Source organism: Zosterops lateralis (assembly GCF_965231275.1).
Source record: "Zosterops lateralis genome assembly, chromosome: 1".
NCBI lineage: Eukaryota > Metazoa > Chordata > Aves > Passeriformes > Zosteropidae > Zosterops > Zosterops lateralis.
Window position 1 is genome coordinate 87,559,106 of NC_139762.1, and position 16,385 is coordinate 87,575,490.

General features: G+C 38.6%; 1 protein-coding gene across 2 annotated transcripts in view; it reads right to left on the reverse strand.

Moving 5' to 3' along the window:
• MOCOS (molybdenum cofactor sulfurase) overlaps positions 1–16,385 on the reverse strand; it is a gene marked incomplete at its 5' end in the record, with an annotated part of 209,356 nt that overhangs the window by 107,304 nt on the left and 85,667 nt on the right. For both annotated transcript variants that reach the window (XM_083860493.1, XM_083860494.1), the window contains one exon: positions 13,586–14,224. In XM_083860493.1, coding sequence (XP_083716619.1) covers positions 13,586–14,224 — 639 coding nt within the window. The remainder of the gene's footprint in view (positions 1–13,585; positions 14,225–16,385) is intronic.

Here is a 16,385-nt window from a genome sequence, read left to right on the forward strand (position 1 = left end):
GACAGAATTTAAAGGCAAAGGATGTAAGGTAAAGCTTACTCACAGAACCATGGGGAATTGGGAAATTAACTTGCAACAAGACAGAGGGTCCCACTTCTCTGTTACTCTGTGTATTAGTTACAGTCTTGGCTCTGTGGCAGTCTTGGAAGAAGAATGAGTTCTGAAGGCAAGATGGATAAGAAATATTTGTCGTGCAATATGCTGCATCCATCCCTATGGCTTAAACTTTCTTTGGCAAGTAGTTCCATGAAAAAGCTTGTGGCATGATCTCCTTGTTTGTCCATATATCGTTTTCCTTTCCATACGTGTCATTTGCACCTGGAAAATGAGTTGATGGTGCAATTTGCAGACATAAATACGGTGAATATTTTTGATATGCCACTATAGATTAAAAAAGTCTCTGAATGAACCTCACACAATATGTAATGATGGTTGGGCTTTCCTTGATAAATTCTTTGTGTACCCAAGGAAAAAAAAATCAGGAATGTTAAAGTAATGAATTGTTAGCTTGGGAAAGTAGCAGAGATAAGAAAAGTTTACTTAATTAAGAAGTTCTGCTGAGAATTCTTATGATTGTATAAATTTTTAACATTCCTGCAGCCATTTAAACAGCTGAAAGTAGATCTCCTTGGTTGTTATTACTGCTTCATTAACTACAAAACGTCTTCAAGATTCACATTCACACCTTTAGATCATAATTTAAATAAACCAGGCTAGGATAAGAAATCTTTATCTTTGACTCACAATTCTGATTGCCAAGCATTTGTGTTCATTAGACAGGAAGGGAGATTAAATGAGACCTTATTCCATACACCCTGCATGAGAGAAGTATTACATTTTCTCGCATATGGAAAACTGAAATAAACCCTATATTTGCTATAATTTAACCTTAGTTATACTCTAAGTTTGATTTGTCAAATAATCTGAATTTCTGAAAACTCCATATAGTTCATCTTAAAAGGTGCACATCCACTAAGGTGCACACAGTATCACATTAAGGATTTGGTGATAATGTTAATAGTGTGAAGATATTAGAGAAATTTTTAGGGAAAACAAAATTCATATATCTACATTCCTAAGCATAGTTAAATGCAGGTGTGTTTATGCTGTGGACATTAATCTTCATATACTTTATTCCATAATAGAAGGATTTACAGAAAATATTTAGGATGTCTGCTACAAACTGGCACACTAACAATTTCAGAGACCATTCTACTTTACCAAGAGAATAGTCCAATTTGGTTAACATTTTTTATAGAAGGCGAACACGTTCATACACCTTCTCACACAACTTCTTGGCTGAAGGTAAAATTTTGCAACAGCTTTATTCATTATGTTTACCTGTGCTCTGCTGTGGACTTATATAAGCAACACAGGATAAAGAATACAAACGAGAAAACGATGAAGGAACTCAACATTCTTGAAAATGCAATCATGTTATATCTTATTGTTTTAAAGATTTTGCATGCCATGTCCCTCACCAAGTTTTGCTAAGCAAGAACACAGCATCTAGTCCCCATTAAACTTAAAATTGCACCTTGCACTTCTGTGTGTAAAACCCCTTGTAAATCCCACCAGTTGTTATCAGAGAACACAAAGAGTTATAGCTGCATGAATTTTTTCCATGTAGAACATACACTTACATGCAGTCAAAGTTTGGAGGGAGGAATTCTTCCATGATTATTTGTCTACTGGTGCGTCTACTATGGTTTTTATATACATATATGTATGCCCTTACATATATATATATATATATACATAAAATGACAAATTCTTCAGAAAAATCAGGTGCATAGTCCTGCTTATTTTGGTTCTAATTTAAATATCCCATTAAATGCCAAGAGCATAATTCTTATGAACAGTTAGAGAGGTGATCTTTCTGTTCATCACCAAATCTGCAGCAACCTGCCTAGGAAAATCATCTAGAAATGTCTTAGATAGAGAATCAGTGAGATGCATGTACTTTTAAAAAAATCTATTCACTTTATTAAAATTGATTAAATTCGGCATAAGGAATATAAACAAAGGTCTCTTGTTGAATTGGGTCAACAGGCCTCTCTACACAGCAGTTCTGCCACTCTCCTCCCAGAGACCTTATGCTATTCACATTTACTGTGTCATGTTTTTAAATGCAATAGGCCTGCAAAGGCTCTTCCAAGGCTTTTAGCACAACCATGATAGGACACTACATGTAGTCACAGAAAAGAGCCATACTAAAGTATCTGATGTATAAAACCTTATTTTGAAAGATTTCTGACACACAGAGATATGATTTGAACTCTACTAGAAAAATGTTACTAATGTTTATTATTAAAATGGTTAGAGATCGCTTGGTGTCTACATACTGGTATTTGGCAGCGAAGGATGGGTTATGCAGGATTCTGTTTTAGGCCCTATGCTCTTCAATGTCTTTATAAATTACTTGGATGAAGGACTGGAAGGGATACTAAGCAAGTTCACAAATGACACAAAATTGGGAGGAGCTGTTGACTCCCATGAAGGCAGGTCCTGAGAGAGATCTCAGCAAATTACAGGACTGGGCAATCACCAACTTTATGAAGTTCAAAAATCCAGGAAAGTGCTATTTGGCATGGGACAACTCTGGATGTACACTGGGAAAGGAGATGCTGGGAAGCAGTGCCATGGAAAGGCACCTCGGGGTCTTGGTCAATGACAAGCTGAGTCAGCAGTGCCCTGGCAGCCAGGAGGGCCCAGTGTCCTGGAGGGCATCAGGCACAGCATGGCCAGTGGGGACAGGGAGGGGACTGTCCTGCTCTGCTCTGAGCTGGGGCAGCCTCACACTGAATTCTGTGTACAGATTTGCGTGCCACAATATAAAATAAAAGTCCTTCAAAATTAACCCATCATGATAAAACACAGAAAAATGTATATACAGAAAACTCGAGACCAAAATATGGTATGACATGAACAGCACTCTTTTTTAATACTGATGAAAGTTTCAAAGCAGTTGCCTTCATTCATATACTGACAGCAGAAGAATCAAAAAAATATACTTTAGATATTTATTTCCTAGGAAGGATTAACTGGGTTCCTGTTACTTGGTATCAATTCATTGATTTGCTTAAGAGGACAGATTTTGCCAGATTTGTCATTGACAAAACCATTACACCATTTTTCCCACTTAAACTGGATATATATTAGTGTAGCTAACTTAAGATCAATAAAGACACTTCTAATATAAAGCCAAAATGAGTGATAAGAAGAGTGAGATTCATACTAACCACTTTTTAGCAGTGAATGTTATGGAGAAAATCCATGCAATCTATAGTGTTGAACTTAAGACTGTTGGCATCAGCAACGATTAAAAAAGAAAAAAAGGGCCACTTCAGAGTGCAACCTGAAAACATAATGGCAAAATGTCTGCCATAAAGTATGAAATAAGAGATGCAATCCTTTCAGCATACTCTCCCCTGCTGTAATTCTAAAACTTCTTATCATTAAATTCACTAAAAATAAAGCTGTTACAATCATTTGACACAGTTATTAAGCCATAGCAGATGTTACTTGATAATATAAATGCCTAGATATTAAAAAGTAGATTATTATAATGCTAGAGAATCCCTCTGAATTTTTTAATTGAACATGAACAGACACAAATGTGACAGCCAAGTGTTTAATCAAATCTGTGCATTTCCATTTTTGGAAACCGTTGCTTATATGTGAAAGTTAAAGAAGACTGTAAAACCCCTTTTTCTCAAGAGCATCAATATTTTCCTTTTCCTTCTAAATTAAATCTGTTTGAGAAGCCTGTAGATGTTTCTTTCACGGGTTCCCAAGAGCACAACTGCCAGATGCACTCTTGCATATATTAGACTAGTAAGAAGACGAAAAAAAAAAGAGCCTAGACCAAACCCATGCTTGTATTTGTTATTTTCAAATACAAGGTTGAGTGGTGTCATGCCAACAGGTAAACTACTCTTTTTCTGTATATATGCTTTTATCACTAGGAAGGTAGTGAACACTAAGCTTTTTTAAAAAAAGTAGCTGCCTCTAGCTCAGCTATAAATAAAATATAAAATAATATGGGTATCAAATAAGCCACATACTCTGAGTCACTAAATTTAAGATCGTTCTGTAGGTCAACTGCTATAAACAGGCAAACCTTTATGGCATTTCAGCTTGCTCTCTTGCATTCTGATGTCATTTAGACTGGAAAAGCATATCCTTTTCTTAAAGGATAAGACATCTCTGATGATACTGACAAGTGTAAATCTGATTAAGAATACCATTCCAAAAAGATTTTAGAAACATAATTCTGAGTGGAAAGAAGTAAATAAACTAGGAAAAAAAAATAAAATCAGTGAAGGTGAAGATCTCTTTAAAAAGATCGTATCTGCAATTGCCACATGATAAGCCACATGGAGGTATCTCCGTCTCATTTGCTGGAGCCTCTACAGTGAGTTCATGGATCTCAAGGGATCCATGCACATCATGCTGAAACCCACTGACTTTTAGTCTCTTCGTGCTGGGCAAGCAAGAAATGGGCAAATAAAAGTAAGCAAGAATGATTAACATCAGTTCATGACAGTACAATGTATTAGTACATTATAGTAGATGTTTCATCATTCATGGTCAGGCACTTCCTGACATAACCTGAGCAGCAGTTTCTATTAGAGGTGTATACTTCTTCATTGTATAATGATTTTTTCCATCAAGGACAAGATGTTAAAGGAAACTACCTAGTCCCATCCCATTTTGGAGAAACTAAATTTGGATGGCATTCAGCCAGTGATTTGAACTGTCAGGCACTTTACCATGCCTTCATCTGCCCATTGTCCACAAAAAAGAATGAACTAAATCCATACAGATAGTATGGGGACAGGAACTGCTGTGAGAAAGCAGAATATAAGTATTTCCTAAAAATTTTGCTTCCAAATGGATCCATACAGAAATACACCAAAGAAATTAGCATAAACTTATTTGACTTAAAGTACAAGCTGACATCCCTGCTAAAGCTCAAAAAGTTTCTTAACCAGAGACTGACTGAAATACATATACTTCAATCCTTTCTGAATTGGAGAACAGATTCTCCTCCCCACAATTTTCACTGCTGTGCATTACTCTTTTTAAAACCCAACATAGTACTATTTCCTAAACCTGAGTTGTTTCAACAGGAAAGGTTTCAACAGAAAAATGACAAAACTGTTGAAACCAAGAGGACTCAAATGCAGGGTTTGTGCAGCCAGACAACCTTGCTCCTCGAGTGTGTGTCTCTGGAGAGGCACCCCTAGCTTGTCACGGAGCTGTACTTGCAAAGGCACCAGCTCACCATCAGCCCTAACAAATGGATTGGTGTGGGGGTCACAGTCTTGGTTACTTTGCTCTTTCTGGACACTGAGAGAGCCATGTGGCATTCAGCTCTCATCTACACATTAGATTAAACTAACTAAATTTAGAAATTAAACTACATCTTCACAGCTGTGAGCATGCACATGCATGAGTCTTGAACCCACATATGGACCTGGGTGTCCATTCTGCAGTGCAAGACTTTGCAGTGCAAAGTCCACCCAGCCATCAGAAGGACTGTGTGGCACGGCAGCCATGCACAGCAGGATCCTGAAGTGTGGACTCATTTACTCACCAAAACAGGAAATATGTGCCAGCAGCCAACTCGGAACAATTTCAGCATCACTTTGGAAAGTATTTAAGCACGCGCACACATGCCAGAGGATTCAGAGCACATAAAAAACTAGGTTAAAATAATGTTAAATATCTAAATTGACCCCCTGATAGTAGTTACAGCTCTTCCATATGTCTGCTTTAGCTTATGCTTTTGTCTCTGAGACTTCAGGAGTCAAATAAAGAACATTATACTGATTATATACTATGCCGTGGAGTATTTACAGCAATTCCTGTTACGAAGAACTGCCTGAGGTAAAAACAGAGAGAAAAAGCTTTAATTCCTGCACTTTGAAGTAAATCAATCCCTTAACATTAATTCAATAGAACTTGTATATTGTAAATACTGTCTGGGTCAAAAAGCCAGTCTCACCCTTTTATATCCAATATCACAACATTTTAAGTATACAGTACAAACGGTGAAGAAAAAAATGCAATTTTTATGCCAAACAAGTTACCATTATTTTTCCTCCTATCTCAAGCAGGTTAATCAATCATAAATTTAAAATCTATGCAACATAATTAAAAATGTGCCATAAATTTATCAGCAGAAAATCAATTCTGTAAAGTCATAATAGCCGGTGGTAGAAATTCACAAAGCCTTTTAGAGAAGTATTAGAGAAAAAATTTGATTCTAAGTTTGAGCACAAGAACTCCATAGGGTAAAACTATGTTATGTTACCTTGTTAGCCACAATGACTGCAAAGATACATCCTGGTTCAAGCAAAATTTTTATTGTATTTGATCAAAGGCAAAATCAAATCCTGATATAAACCAGAATTGCTTTATTTCTTGCTATCATCTCAAAACACTTTATATTTTAAGAAAAATGCATTTTACAATGACCTCTATATTTTTCTTTTTAAAAAATGAATGTTACTTATCAGGGGCAAGGTCACCTGTATTCCCTTCTCCTACATCAGGCATGTGGCTACACTGGGCCCATGATTTCTACTGGCTTTCAGTGGCATTGCAAAACAAAAGAGGAAACATGGTTAGTTGGATCAGCTTACTTCCAAGTAAGACAACCCACAGTACAATTAAAAAATCCTTAGCATTTCTGGGTTTAATTGATTTCATTATGCTGAACAAAAAGTGTGCAAGATCCACTCCCTTCCCTGCCTGAGGAAAATACCTCCTTATGTATTTATTTCTGTACTGTAGATTACATGCTGGTCTTTGGACACTCCAGGAGTGTGCAAATGAATAGAGGTGGAGCTGGCTGACTAACAGGAGCCATCTCTGCCAACTGTATTGCCTCTTCAAAATTTTACCTATATTATTAGTTCTATTTGGGTGACTACCCACTAATCCAAGTTAACAAACATGTTTTCAAGTGTCTGGTTGTGTTCTACAAGAATTTATCAGGTGCACCACTTTCAGTTTATCCCAGATTCAGCAATTTAAGGTGAATCCCATGGTGAATGAAGATCAAAAGTGATCCCCTCAGGATACCATTTGGGTCACTTATGTACAATTTTCAGTTTGTTCTGACTATGCTGGAGAAAGAAACAACTTCACTATTAAAAAAAAAAATCCCCTGGAGGATTAGACTGCAAAATGATACACTAATACCTTCTTAATGGTGGGACTTGAAACAAAAAAATGAGCAAAACTCCTTTGCATCAAATACTGAAGAATTTGGCTGGCTGCAGTGATGGCTGGCAGAAAAACACAGCAAATGTCAACTGCCACCTTGGATGTCCTGAGAGGCAGCAAAACAGACTGCATGAAGCTTGCCAGCAGATACTTAACACTTCAGCAGAGAAGGTAAAGAGTAACTGGTTACTTGAACCTTTTTACATTTACCCTTTCATTTTTCCACAGCTCTACAAGTTGTCAGGATTAAGTTCTATCAGTTACATGAAAGGACTTTGCCTTTCATACACAGGGAACAGCTGAGTGAAAGTCCTACACAGTTTTTTCTCAATGACCTTTGACCTCTCATCTCTGCAGGGCAGGATGGCACTGGGAGCTGAGAGGAAGGAAAAGACTTGTTCACTGCCTTGTTCCCTGTTTAGGCTTACAAGTTCCTGTCAGTGGCTGCAACAGGTCTTCTAGGTGCAGAAGCCCTTCTCATGATGCAAACACCCATTAGAAATTAGATGAAGACCCCTGTCACTTCCCAAGTATCTAATCTGAAATCTTTCACTGCCTTTTTAAGGATATTTACAGATTTGGAAATTCTCCCATAAATGGCCCTGTTTGGAGTTCTCTAAGCATCACAAAAATGCCAGAAAGCAGCATAGCAAAATGCTTAAACAGAATGTGTTTTTTGACAGGGTAATACTTAAGTCCACTTACCACATTAAAGTAATCATGGGCAGATGGCCAGAGTCCTTGTGTGTGGAGCCAATGAGCATATGCCAGACTACAAGGTGAGCTTGCACAGAAAGACTGTGCTCTTCTCAGCACAGTCCAGGCCCTAGGTCATTTCTCCACACTAAGAAGACCTTCTATGGAATAAGCCAGCACCTGTCATTGTATTCTTTCTTTCTGTGCTGACAGAATTATGCTAAAGAGATTGCTTCAAGCAGATCAGGTTTATTTGCCAAAGGATTCTCAAGCTGCTGCATACCCACCACCCAGCCTCAGGATTTTGTCTCAGCTCCAGCTCTTAGGATCCTAGTTTTCATCCTTTTCTTTCTACCTCTATTTTCCTTTCCTTGCTTCCTTCCCTTCCCCTCAGCACACACAAACCCAGAATGCAACTGAGGCCCCAAACCATGTTAGCATACTCTGCATAAGCACGCACAGAGTTGTCCCAGGGATCTCTAGCATGAAGAATAAAGAAACCTGCTGTGGCTAAGTGCAATGCATAATAAACTACAAAAGTGTGGGTGCTCCTTTGGGATTGTCAAATTATTCAAGCAGTAGAGGCAAGAGTCACTTAAACTCGTCAGGGACAAAGTCATGTCTTCTGGATTTCCAAAGCTTTTGAAAATGCATTTAGAAATGAACAACACACAACAGCAGATACCCAATTTACAGATAACACAACAGCTCCTTTTCCCTTAGTCATAAATTCCAGGATGATCAGATTCTGAATAGCACTCCCAGATACAAGAGAAAAATAGGGCAGATGATGAATATTTTATCTCTGAATTCTTGCTATCCATAATCATATTATTTTATTATCTCATACTGTGCAGGAAAAAAAAAACATGGGAAATGAGGCTAGATTTGTGAATGATAATAGTAATTTGTCAAGCTGTTTGATACAAGGGTAAAAATACAATAAACATGATTTTAGAACTTGAGATGGGAAGATTGGCTACTGACATGAAATGGGAAAATGTGGAAGTGATTTAAGGATATTAAAGAAATGTAAAAGAGACTGCAGTACATTAATTTATATAGCAGGAACAACAAAATAAAGTAAAAGAAACACTAGCAAAAGCTGTATCTATTAAGAAAAATGGCAACCATTTTGACAGTCCTGGGCAGGAAAGATGGATAAACTGTATCTTGTTACACATTTCCACTTAAGTTTCACCTTGATTCCAAAAAAGCTATTTTCTTAGTACACGGCTCTTGGATTATGTGTGATGGGGAATACCTTCTGCTAGTGGTACTCAGACATATATATTCAAATCCCCTTTTCCAATGACATTTAGAGTTAGTCTAAACGCTAAAGTTTAAGTTTCCTAATGAATTACCACAAGAAATGACATGTTTCAGTGTATTCAAGCTGAATACTAATCCCACACTGTAAAGAAGCATTTTTTTTTTTTTAAAGAAGAAAATTAAAAATAAAACCTTTTGGAATTACAAAGACACGTCTGAAGAGACAATGCAGATGGAGCTTGGGAGAGGTGCACAAAATCAATCGTGGAAGCACAGAGACCGGAAAGGACCCCTGGGAATCTCAATTCCAACCTCCGGCATAAAGTATGTCCAGCTGGAGCAGGTTACTCAGGGCCTTTGCCAATTGGATTTGGATGCCTAAAAGGATGGAGGTTCCTTGCAATATGGCAGGGATAAAACCTGACTAGAGCAGCTGTTCATGTGACAAATAATAACAACCCAGGTGTTTCAGCCACTAACAAAGAAATGGAAACCACAGATAAGGTAATTGTATTAACTCTGGTCATGGTGCCCTGGCATTTCATTTGAAGGATAGTAGTTCTGTTCCTAACTGCTCTGCCTGTATTTTATTATCGGGAAAGCACCTTAAAAACATAACAAAGCAAAACCTGTAGCAGCTGAGGAAAAAAAAAAAAAGTTTATTTAGCTTGAATCACATTGATTGAGAATGTCAATGCAACACGTTGTTTTTACTTTTCAAGGAAGTTATCCTCATTCCTGACCTATTTTTGAAAACTTCAAGCCTCTCTAGGCAGACCTTTAAGTCTCCACAGTTCATGAGAAATTACAGACTGCATCAGTAATGCTCTAAACATGGACTTTTAAATATTGGCTTTCCAAAAACAACCAAAGGATCAGATGAGGCCAAGTGTAAATATTGACCTATGAACAATGACTTAGACTGTCTGCATGACACTTTGGTGTTTAATGGGAACTAGCATCCAGCTGTCAGTTTTGATTATTTTAGTTTTAATCCCTCATACCAACATTACACATTGTGTACCCAGCCTTAGAAGTCAATTTCCTTTGTTTCTAACTCTGTAGTGGAAGAGGGTTAAAGCAGGCCCTTCTTCTGAACTTAGTAAAAAAAGCCCTTGAAACAGTGAGAGCCTCAGATACCTGAAAGGTTTATAATTAGTTAACTTCTGAAAACTCTTGAAAAAGATACCAGAAATAGAGTACCCCTCCAGGTTCCCACATACCTTTCTCTTCTTAATTAAAGAAAGTATAAAAGCACAACTGAGATCTAAAGTACATTTCAGATATTTTTATCTGCTATGGAATCTCAGGAGTCATGTATCAATTACCTCTAGAAAAGCTGCTTGGAAGCTAGAGACTGGCCAGGTGAAATTAAAAGGGAGTTTTATCCTTGGCTCGCAGATGATGCAGGAGCACCATGGGATCGCATGATTTCTATGCCCTGTCATCCTGAATTTCAGTGAGAGTTGCACTTCAAAGCCTTTTTGGTTTGAAAAATCAGAAACAGAGGTCTGAATGACAATGTTTCCCTGTTCTTTTTATTTCTTATTAAAAGATTAACTGGACATTCACTGTACCAACATCCAATTCAGAAATAATGCATGGTCTCATATGGCAGGAGTCAGGTGAATGCAGCCAGCCTCTGCATTTATCAGTCCAGAACCAGAAACCCCCCAGCAGCATTCAGAGCACACACCCAGAAGAGGTACAAACACATGCAGCATCTTTCTGCATACAGTGAAAGGTCAGACATTCACATCATGGGAGATGCAGGACATCATGCTTCTGAATACACAACCATAAACAATTGAAAGGAATTTTTTACCATTTCCCCTTTCCACCTCTAGCCTTTCCTTTTATTAAAGGGATATATATATATATATATATATATATGTATTTCGTATTATTTTAGAATACTATGAGATAAAGCCCTGGCAGGATGAGTGAGGCAAGAGAGCTGGTTAAGATTCAAGGGTCATCTATTACAAGCCTAGGAATGATGCATCTTAATAAAGAGGAAGTCAGGCAAAAATGCCAGGAGGCCTGCATGGATAACAAGGGTTATCTGAACAAACCAAAACACAGAAAGGAAGCCTGCAGGGGGTGCAAGCAAAAACAGGTAGCCTGGGAGGAACACAGAGGGGTTGTCTGAGATGCTAGGCATCAGGTTAGGAAAGGTAGAGCCCTGAGAGAGTTAAATCTGGACAGGGACATCAAAGGAAACAGGAAAAATTGTACATCATTAGTAAAAGGAAGACTAGGAACAATGTGGGCTCTCTACAGAAGGGATCCTGGTTACCCAGGATATGGAGAAGGCTGAAGTATTCAATAACTTCTCTGCCTCTGTCTTGACCAGCAAGTGCTCCAAGCACACTGCCCAAGTCACAGAATAGAAAGGCAAGAACTGGAAGAATGGTGAATAGACCGCTGTAGGAAAAGGACAGGTTTGAGACCATCCAAGAAACCTGAAGGTGACCAAGTCCATGGGATCTGATGAGATGCATCTGTGGGTCATGAGGGAACTGGTGGATGAAGTGGCTAAGCAACTTCCTATTGTATTTGAGAAGTCATGGCAGTTAGTTAAAGTTCCCACTGACTGGAACTCCCATTTTTAAAAAGGGAGGAAAGGAAGACCTGAGGAACTACATGTTGATTAGTTTCACCTTGGTGCCCAGCCAGAATATGGAGCAATCATCCTGGAAATTATGCCAAGGCACATGTTAAATGGTGATTTCTGCCAGTCACATGGTTTCACTAAGGGCAAACCATGTCTGACATATTTGGTGGCTTATTATGATGGCACCACAGCATTGGTGGATAAGGGACGAGCAAGTGACACAATCTACCTGGACTTGTGGAAAGGACTTGACACTGTCTTGCATGCCACCCTTACTCCTAAACTGAACAGGCATGGGTTTGACAAATGGACCACCCAGTGAATGACTGGATGGATTGACTGGATGATGACATCCAAAGAGCTGCCACCAATGGCTCGATGTCCAAGTGGGGACCAGTGACAGGAAGTGTTCCTCAGGGGCTGATATTGGGACTGATGTTGTTCAACATCTCTGTCAGCAATGTAGGCAGTGCAATTGAGGGAACTCAGCAAGTTTACCACTGCCATCAACCTGTGTGTTACAGCTGACACACTGGAGGGAAGTGATGCCAGAGGGCCCTTGGCAGGCTTGAGAGGTGGACCTGTGTGAACATCACAAATCTCAACAATGCCAAGTATGGGTCAAGGCAATCCCTAATGCAAATATAGGCTGAGTGAAGAATGAACTGACATCAGCCCTGGGGAGAACTGGAGAGAGACTTTTTACAAGGGTAAATATCAACAAGACAAAGGGAAATTCAAATGGAAAGGGGGAAGGTTTAGATTAGATATGAGGAAGAACTTTTTTAATGTGATGGTGGTGAGGCACTGGAAAAGGCTGCTCAGAGAAGTTCCTCAATGCCTCATCCTTGTAAGTGTTCAAGGCCAGGCTGGATGGGGCTCTGAGTAACCTGGTCTAGTGGAAGGTGTCTAGGCTCATAGCAGGGGGCTTGCAACTAGACAATCTTTAAGGTTCCTTCAAACTCAAACTGCTCTATGATACTGTGATGAAATGCTGATCTCTAGCACTTCCTTTGTGTAGATGTGAGACAGGAAGAAAGACTCTTTATTGTAGTATGCAAGTTGTTGTTGACATAAAGAGAGGGACAGAGAGACCAAGTATCACTAAGAGTGGCACTTCAATGTGTTCAGAAACTGGTGAAGCTTACCTTATTGCCCTGAATTTTCTTATGTGTGTATGTTTGGCCTCCTTTAGGTGTCCTCTATTTTCTGTAGGAGAGCTTCAGAGCTACTTCAGAACCTCAGTCAAGGAATAAGAACACCTCAAGTATTTGTTGCAGATAGTGTATTTTATTAAAGTTGTTATTCTGATCAAGCTTGTCTTGAGGGCAAAGCATTGCACATTTCTAGTGAGCTACATAGACCTAACTTTGCAATTTCACTGAGGGTAGTTACACTGTGTGATCAACCTTGCTCTGGCTGCTTTGGGTGCAGAGTTTCAAAAACAAATCAAGTTTCCACTGAGGCACCTTAAATACAAATTAAAGTATGCATGATTGATCTTTATGTTACTGAATGAAGCCTTACATTTTTAGCAGTTTTGGCAAACTAGATCAGGAAAGGACAGTAGCTATTTAAGATGATGTTTTTTAGATAGGAAAAAAGGAAAAATAAGACAAACTGAGTTAGATGTGAAATACCTATTCTCCAACTGCATAAAAAACACATGCATCACAGCCTAGTGCATACGCCAAGGCTGAGACATTTGTCTGATGCAAACAGTATCAGCAAAAAATCCCGTGTTGTTAAACAAAGTCTTACCTTTCTGCTATGGATTTCCTTGGGAAATAAAAATCCTCCCCTGCGAGGTAAGCAGCTGCAGTTCCACCTCCAAAATAGGTTTTCCTCAAGAGGGGAGCAATCCTGTTGTTTACCAATAATGCTCCTAAACCAGTAGGAAATCCAAAGATTTTATAGAATGAGATGGGGATAAAGTCAGCTTGGTGAACTCCCAGGTCTAATGGAGAACTGCTTACGTACGAAGCTGCATCTAGTAGAACAAACCACTTCCCTGGTATTTTGATGGGGCAGAGTTTCCCAGATTTTATGTCCTGTATCCATGAAAGGGGATATTTGGTACCACAAAAATTGCTCTGAGCTGGGTAAGAGAATAGATGAGGTGTTGTGCAGTTTTGTTCTTCAGCTGGTAACCTGCTTTTTGCTAACAAAATTTCCTTTGGTTTTATAGGAACTGACAAGACATTCATTGAAGCAGTTATGCCCCTCATACCAACCACAGATGTGTGGCTGTCAGTTAGGTAACAAAATCGACTGCTGGGTTGCTTTGTGCCTTCAGGTATCCAAGGGAATGATTCTGCTATCAGTTTAAGTGCAGCTGTGCATCCAGATGTGAAAATGACGGTATAATCCTCAGCAGTAGTGTGAAAGTGTTGCAATATTCTGAAAAATAAGAAAACAAAAATATCCATTTATTTTCTGATTTTTCTCTTTTATTGCTGTGTGATATATTTTGGTTTTCCTCACCATAAGTTCTACTGTGACATCAGATATGAATAGAAGTAGACAAATTTTGCCAAACAGTACAATAAACTTTAACAAGGGAACCTGAATCATTTTGCCCACAAGAGACTCTTTTCAGTGTTGAAGTGAAATGTGTTTTTAAGAAGCCAATTTGCCTGGCTCCAAATAGAGTGGCCAGTCTGGTCCCTCAGTGGGATCAGAATCAAGCCTGCATATAATTAAAATTACACTGTCCTTCAGAGAGGCCAGTTTTATTTGCAAACTATGAGGGTTTTCAGTTTACAAAATATTTAGAGCAGACAGAATATGTTTCAGTTAAGATAATCTACTTAAATAGTGGGCATCCAAATTAAGGGTCACAGTATTCAACAGGGAAATCTTAGCAAACAGCTTTGCTCCTTGCTTGTTATTAACAATAGAAACAGAAGGCAGTAAGAAGCAACACACATTTTCATGGGCCTTATGCACATAAGGCTGTAATCTCTGTACTCCACAAAGATAGCCCAAACCAGAAGAAATTTAATGTTTTCCAATGAGCCAGACTATGAAAAGCAAACTAGTCTCTGGAGGCATGTCTGTTCTACACGTTCTTTGATGTCTTGACAGCACCTTGTTGGCTCTAAACTACCTTTTGTGAACACCCTCTAACACAAGTTGTGGTACCCATGCTAGGTTGTGCATCTACTGCAGTTTTGCAATGTGCAAGATGAGTCTTTTCAGAGGCTGAGGAATAGCTTCAGTTCAGCCACCTTTCTTACCTTTTTCACCTGATCGACTTTCTCTGAATTAACTTTATATAAACTCCTACTAATATAAACAGAAAATGTAACAAATATCTGAGAGACATCAGCTTCAGTGAATGGAGCAGAGCAAAGAAAATTGAACCAGAGCATACACCTTACTGCTCAGAAATGCTCTCCAAGCAGCTGGCATTCCTAATCTGTGGAATTCCAAGATACAGATCAGCATTGAGAGTCTATGAACTCTGGTTTCCAATGTGTCTCATTAAAAGTTTGTATGTTTTATACAACAGGATATTCCCTTGCCAGAAAAGCATAAAATGAAGATAGAGGTGCATTTAAATATAAGTTGCACAAAAGATTATGTGATAAAGTCAAGCTAAAAGTCCTGAAACATAGGACAGTGGGGAAATTCCTTAAAATTTTATTCATCTAGTCTGAAACACAAATGCTACAGGCAAAGGGTTTTAGAGCTGGGTGGTTGGTGCAGCAGTCAAATATTGAACACTGAAAATGAAACAATTGCAATGGCTTTGATGATTTGCAATAAAAACCTACCCTAAAAAGGCCCATTGAAATTATATAATGAATTGTTTTCTCACTTGAACAAAACTCTTATGGCTTTGGAAATACAGAATGCAACAGATGGATTCAGAGGTCCAAATGAGCCTTGACTTTCTTCAGAACTTAAATTTTTGAAAGCTGATGCAAATAGTAGGTATTTTATGTCTTCTGTAATTTAAGAAAGAACTGCAACTCTTATGATTAAGTAGGTCATGGATTTAAGCTTTAAACATTCCAAGAAAATATTTGAAAGAATTCATAAGCATCTTTCTGAAACAGACTTTCCAGGGGATAGTTGCTGCAAGCATATACAGCTCCGGACATAATTTTTAAAGACCATCTTCACAAACTTTTCCATTAGAGTTTAGAAACCCTGTTAGGGCTGAAGATAGGAACAATCACAGATGTTTTTGTATTGGGTATTGAGCTGACAACCTGCCTCATCCATGGCCGTGACCTGCTCTCTCTGATCACTGAATCACTCCTATTTCCCCTGCACAGAGCTGTGCAGCCTTTCCTTCCACCGCCTGCTTTACATCCTGAAACACGTGTTTGTGTCTTATAGGACGCCTGAGTGAAGGAATCTGAAACCCTTAACCCAGCTGGCTCCAGGGTTAACACTCAGAACCATGCCCTGAATTTCAGTCCTGATATCATTCTGACTTTATTCTTTCCTTGCATTTACCTAGACGCAGAGTGGTGGAAAGCAGAAAAAGCAAGAGTCCTAATTTCATCTTCAGGGACAGAGAAGGAAAGCATTATACCTCTGTTTCTAG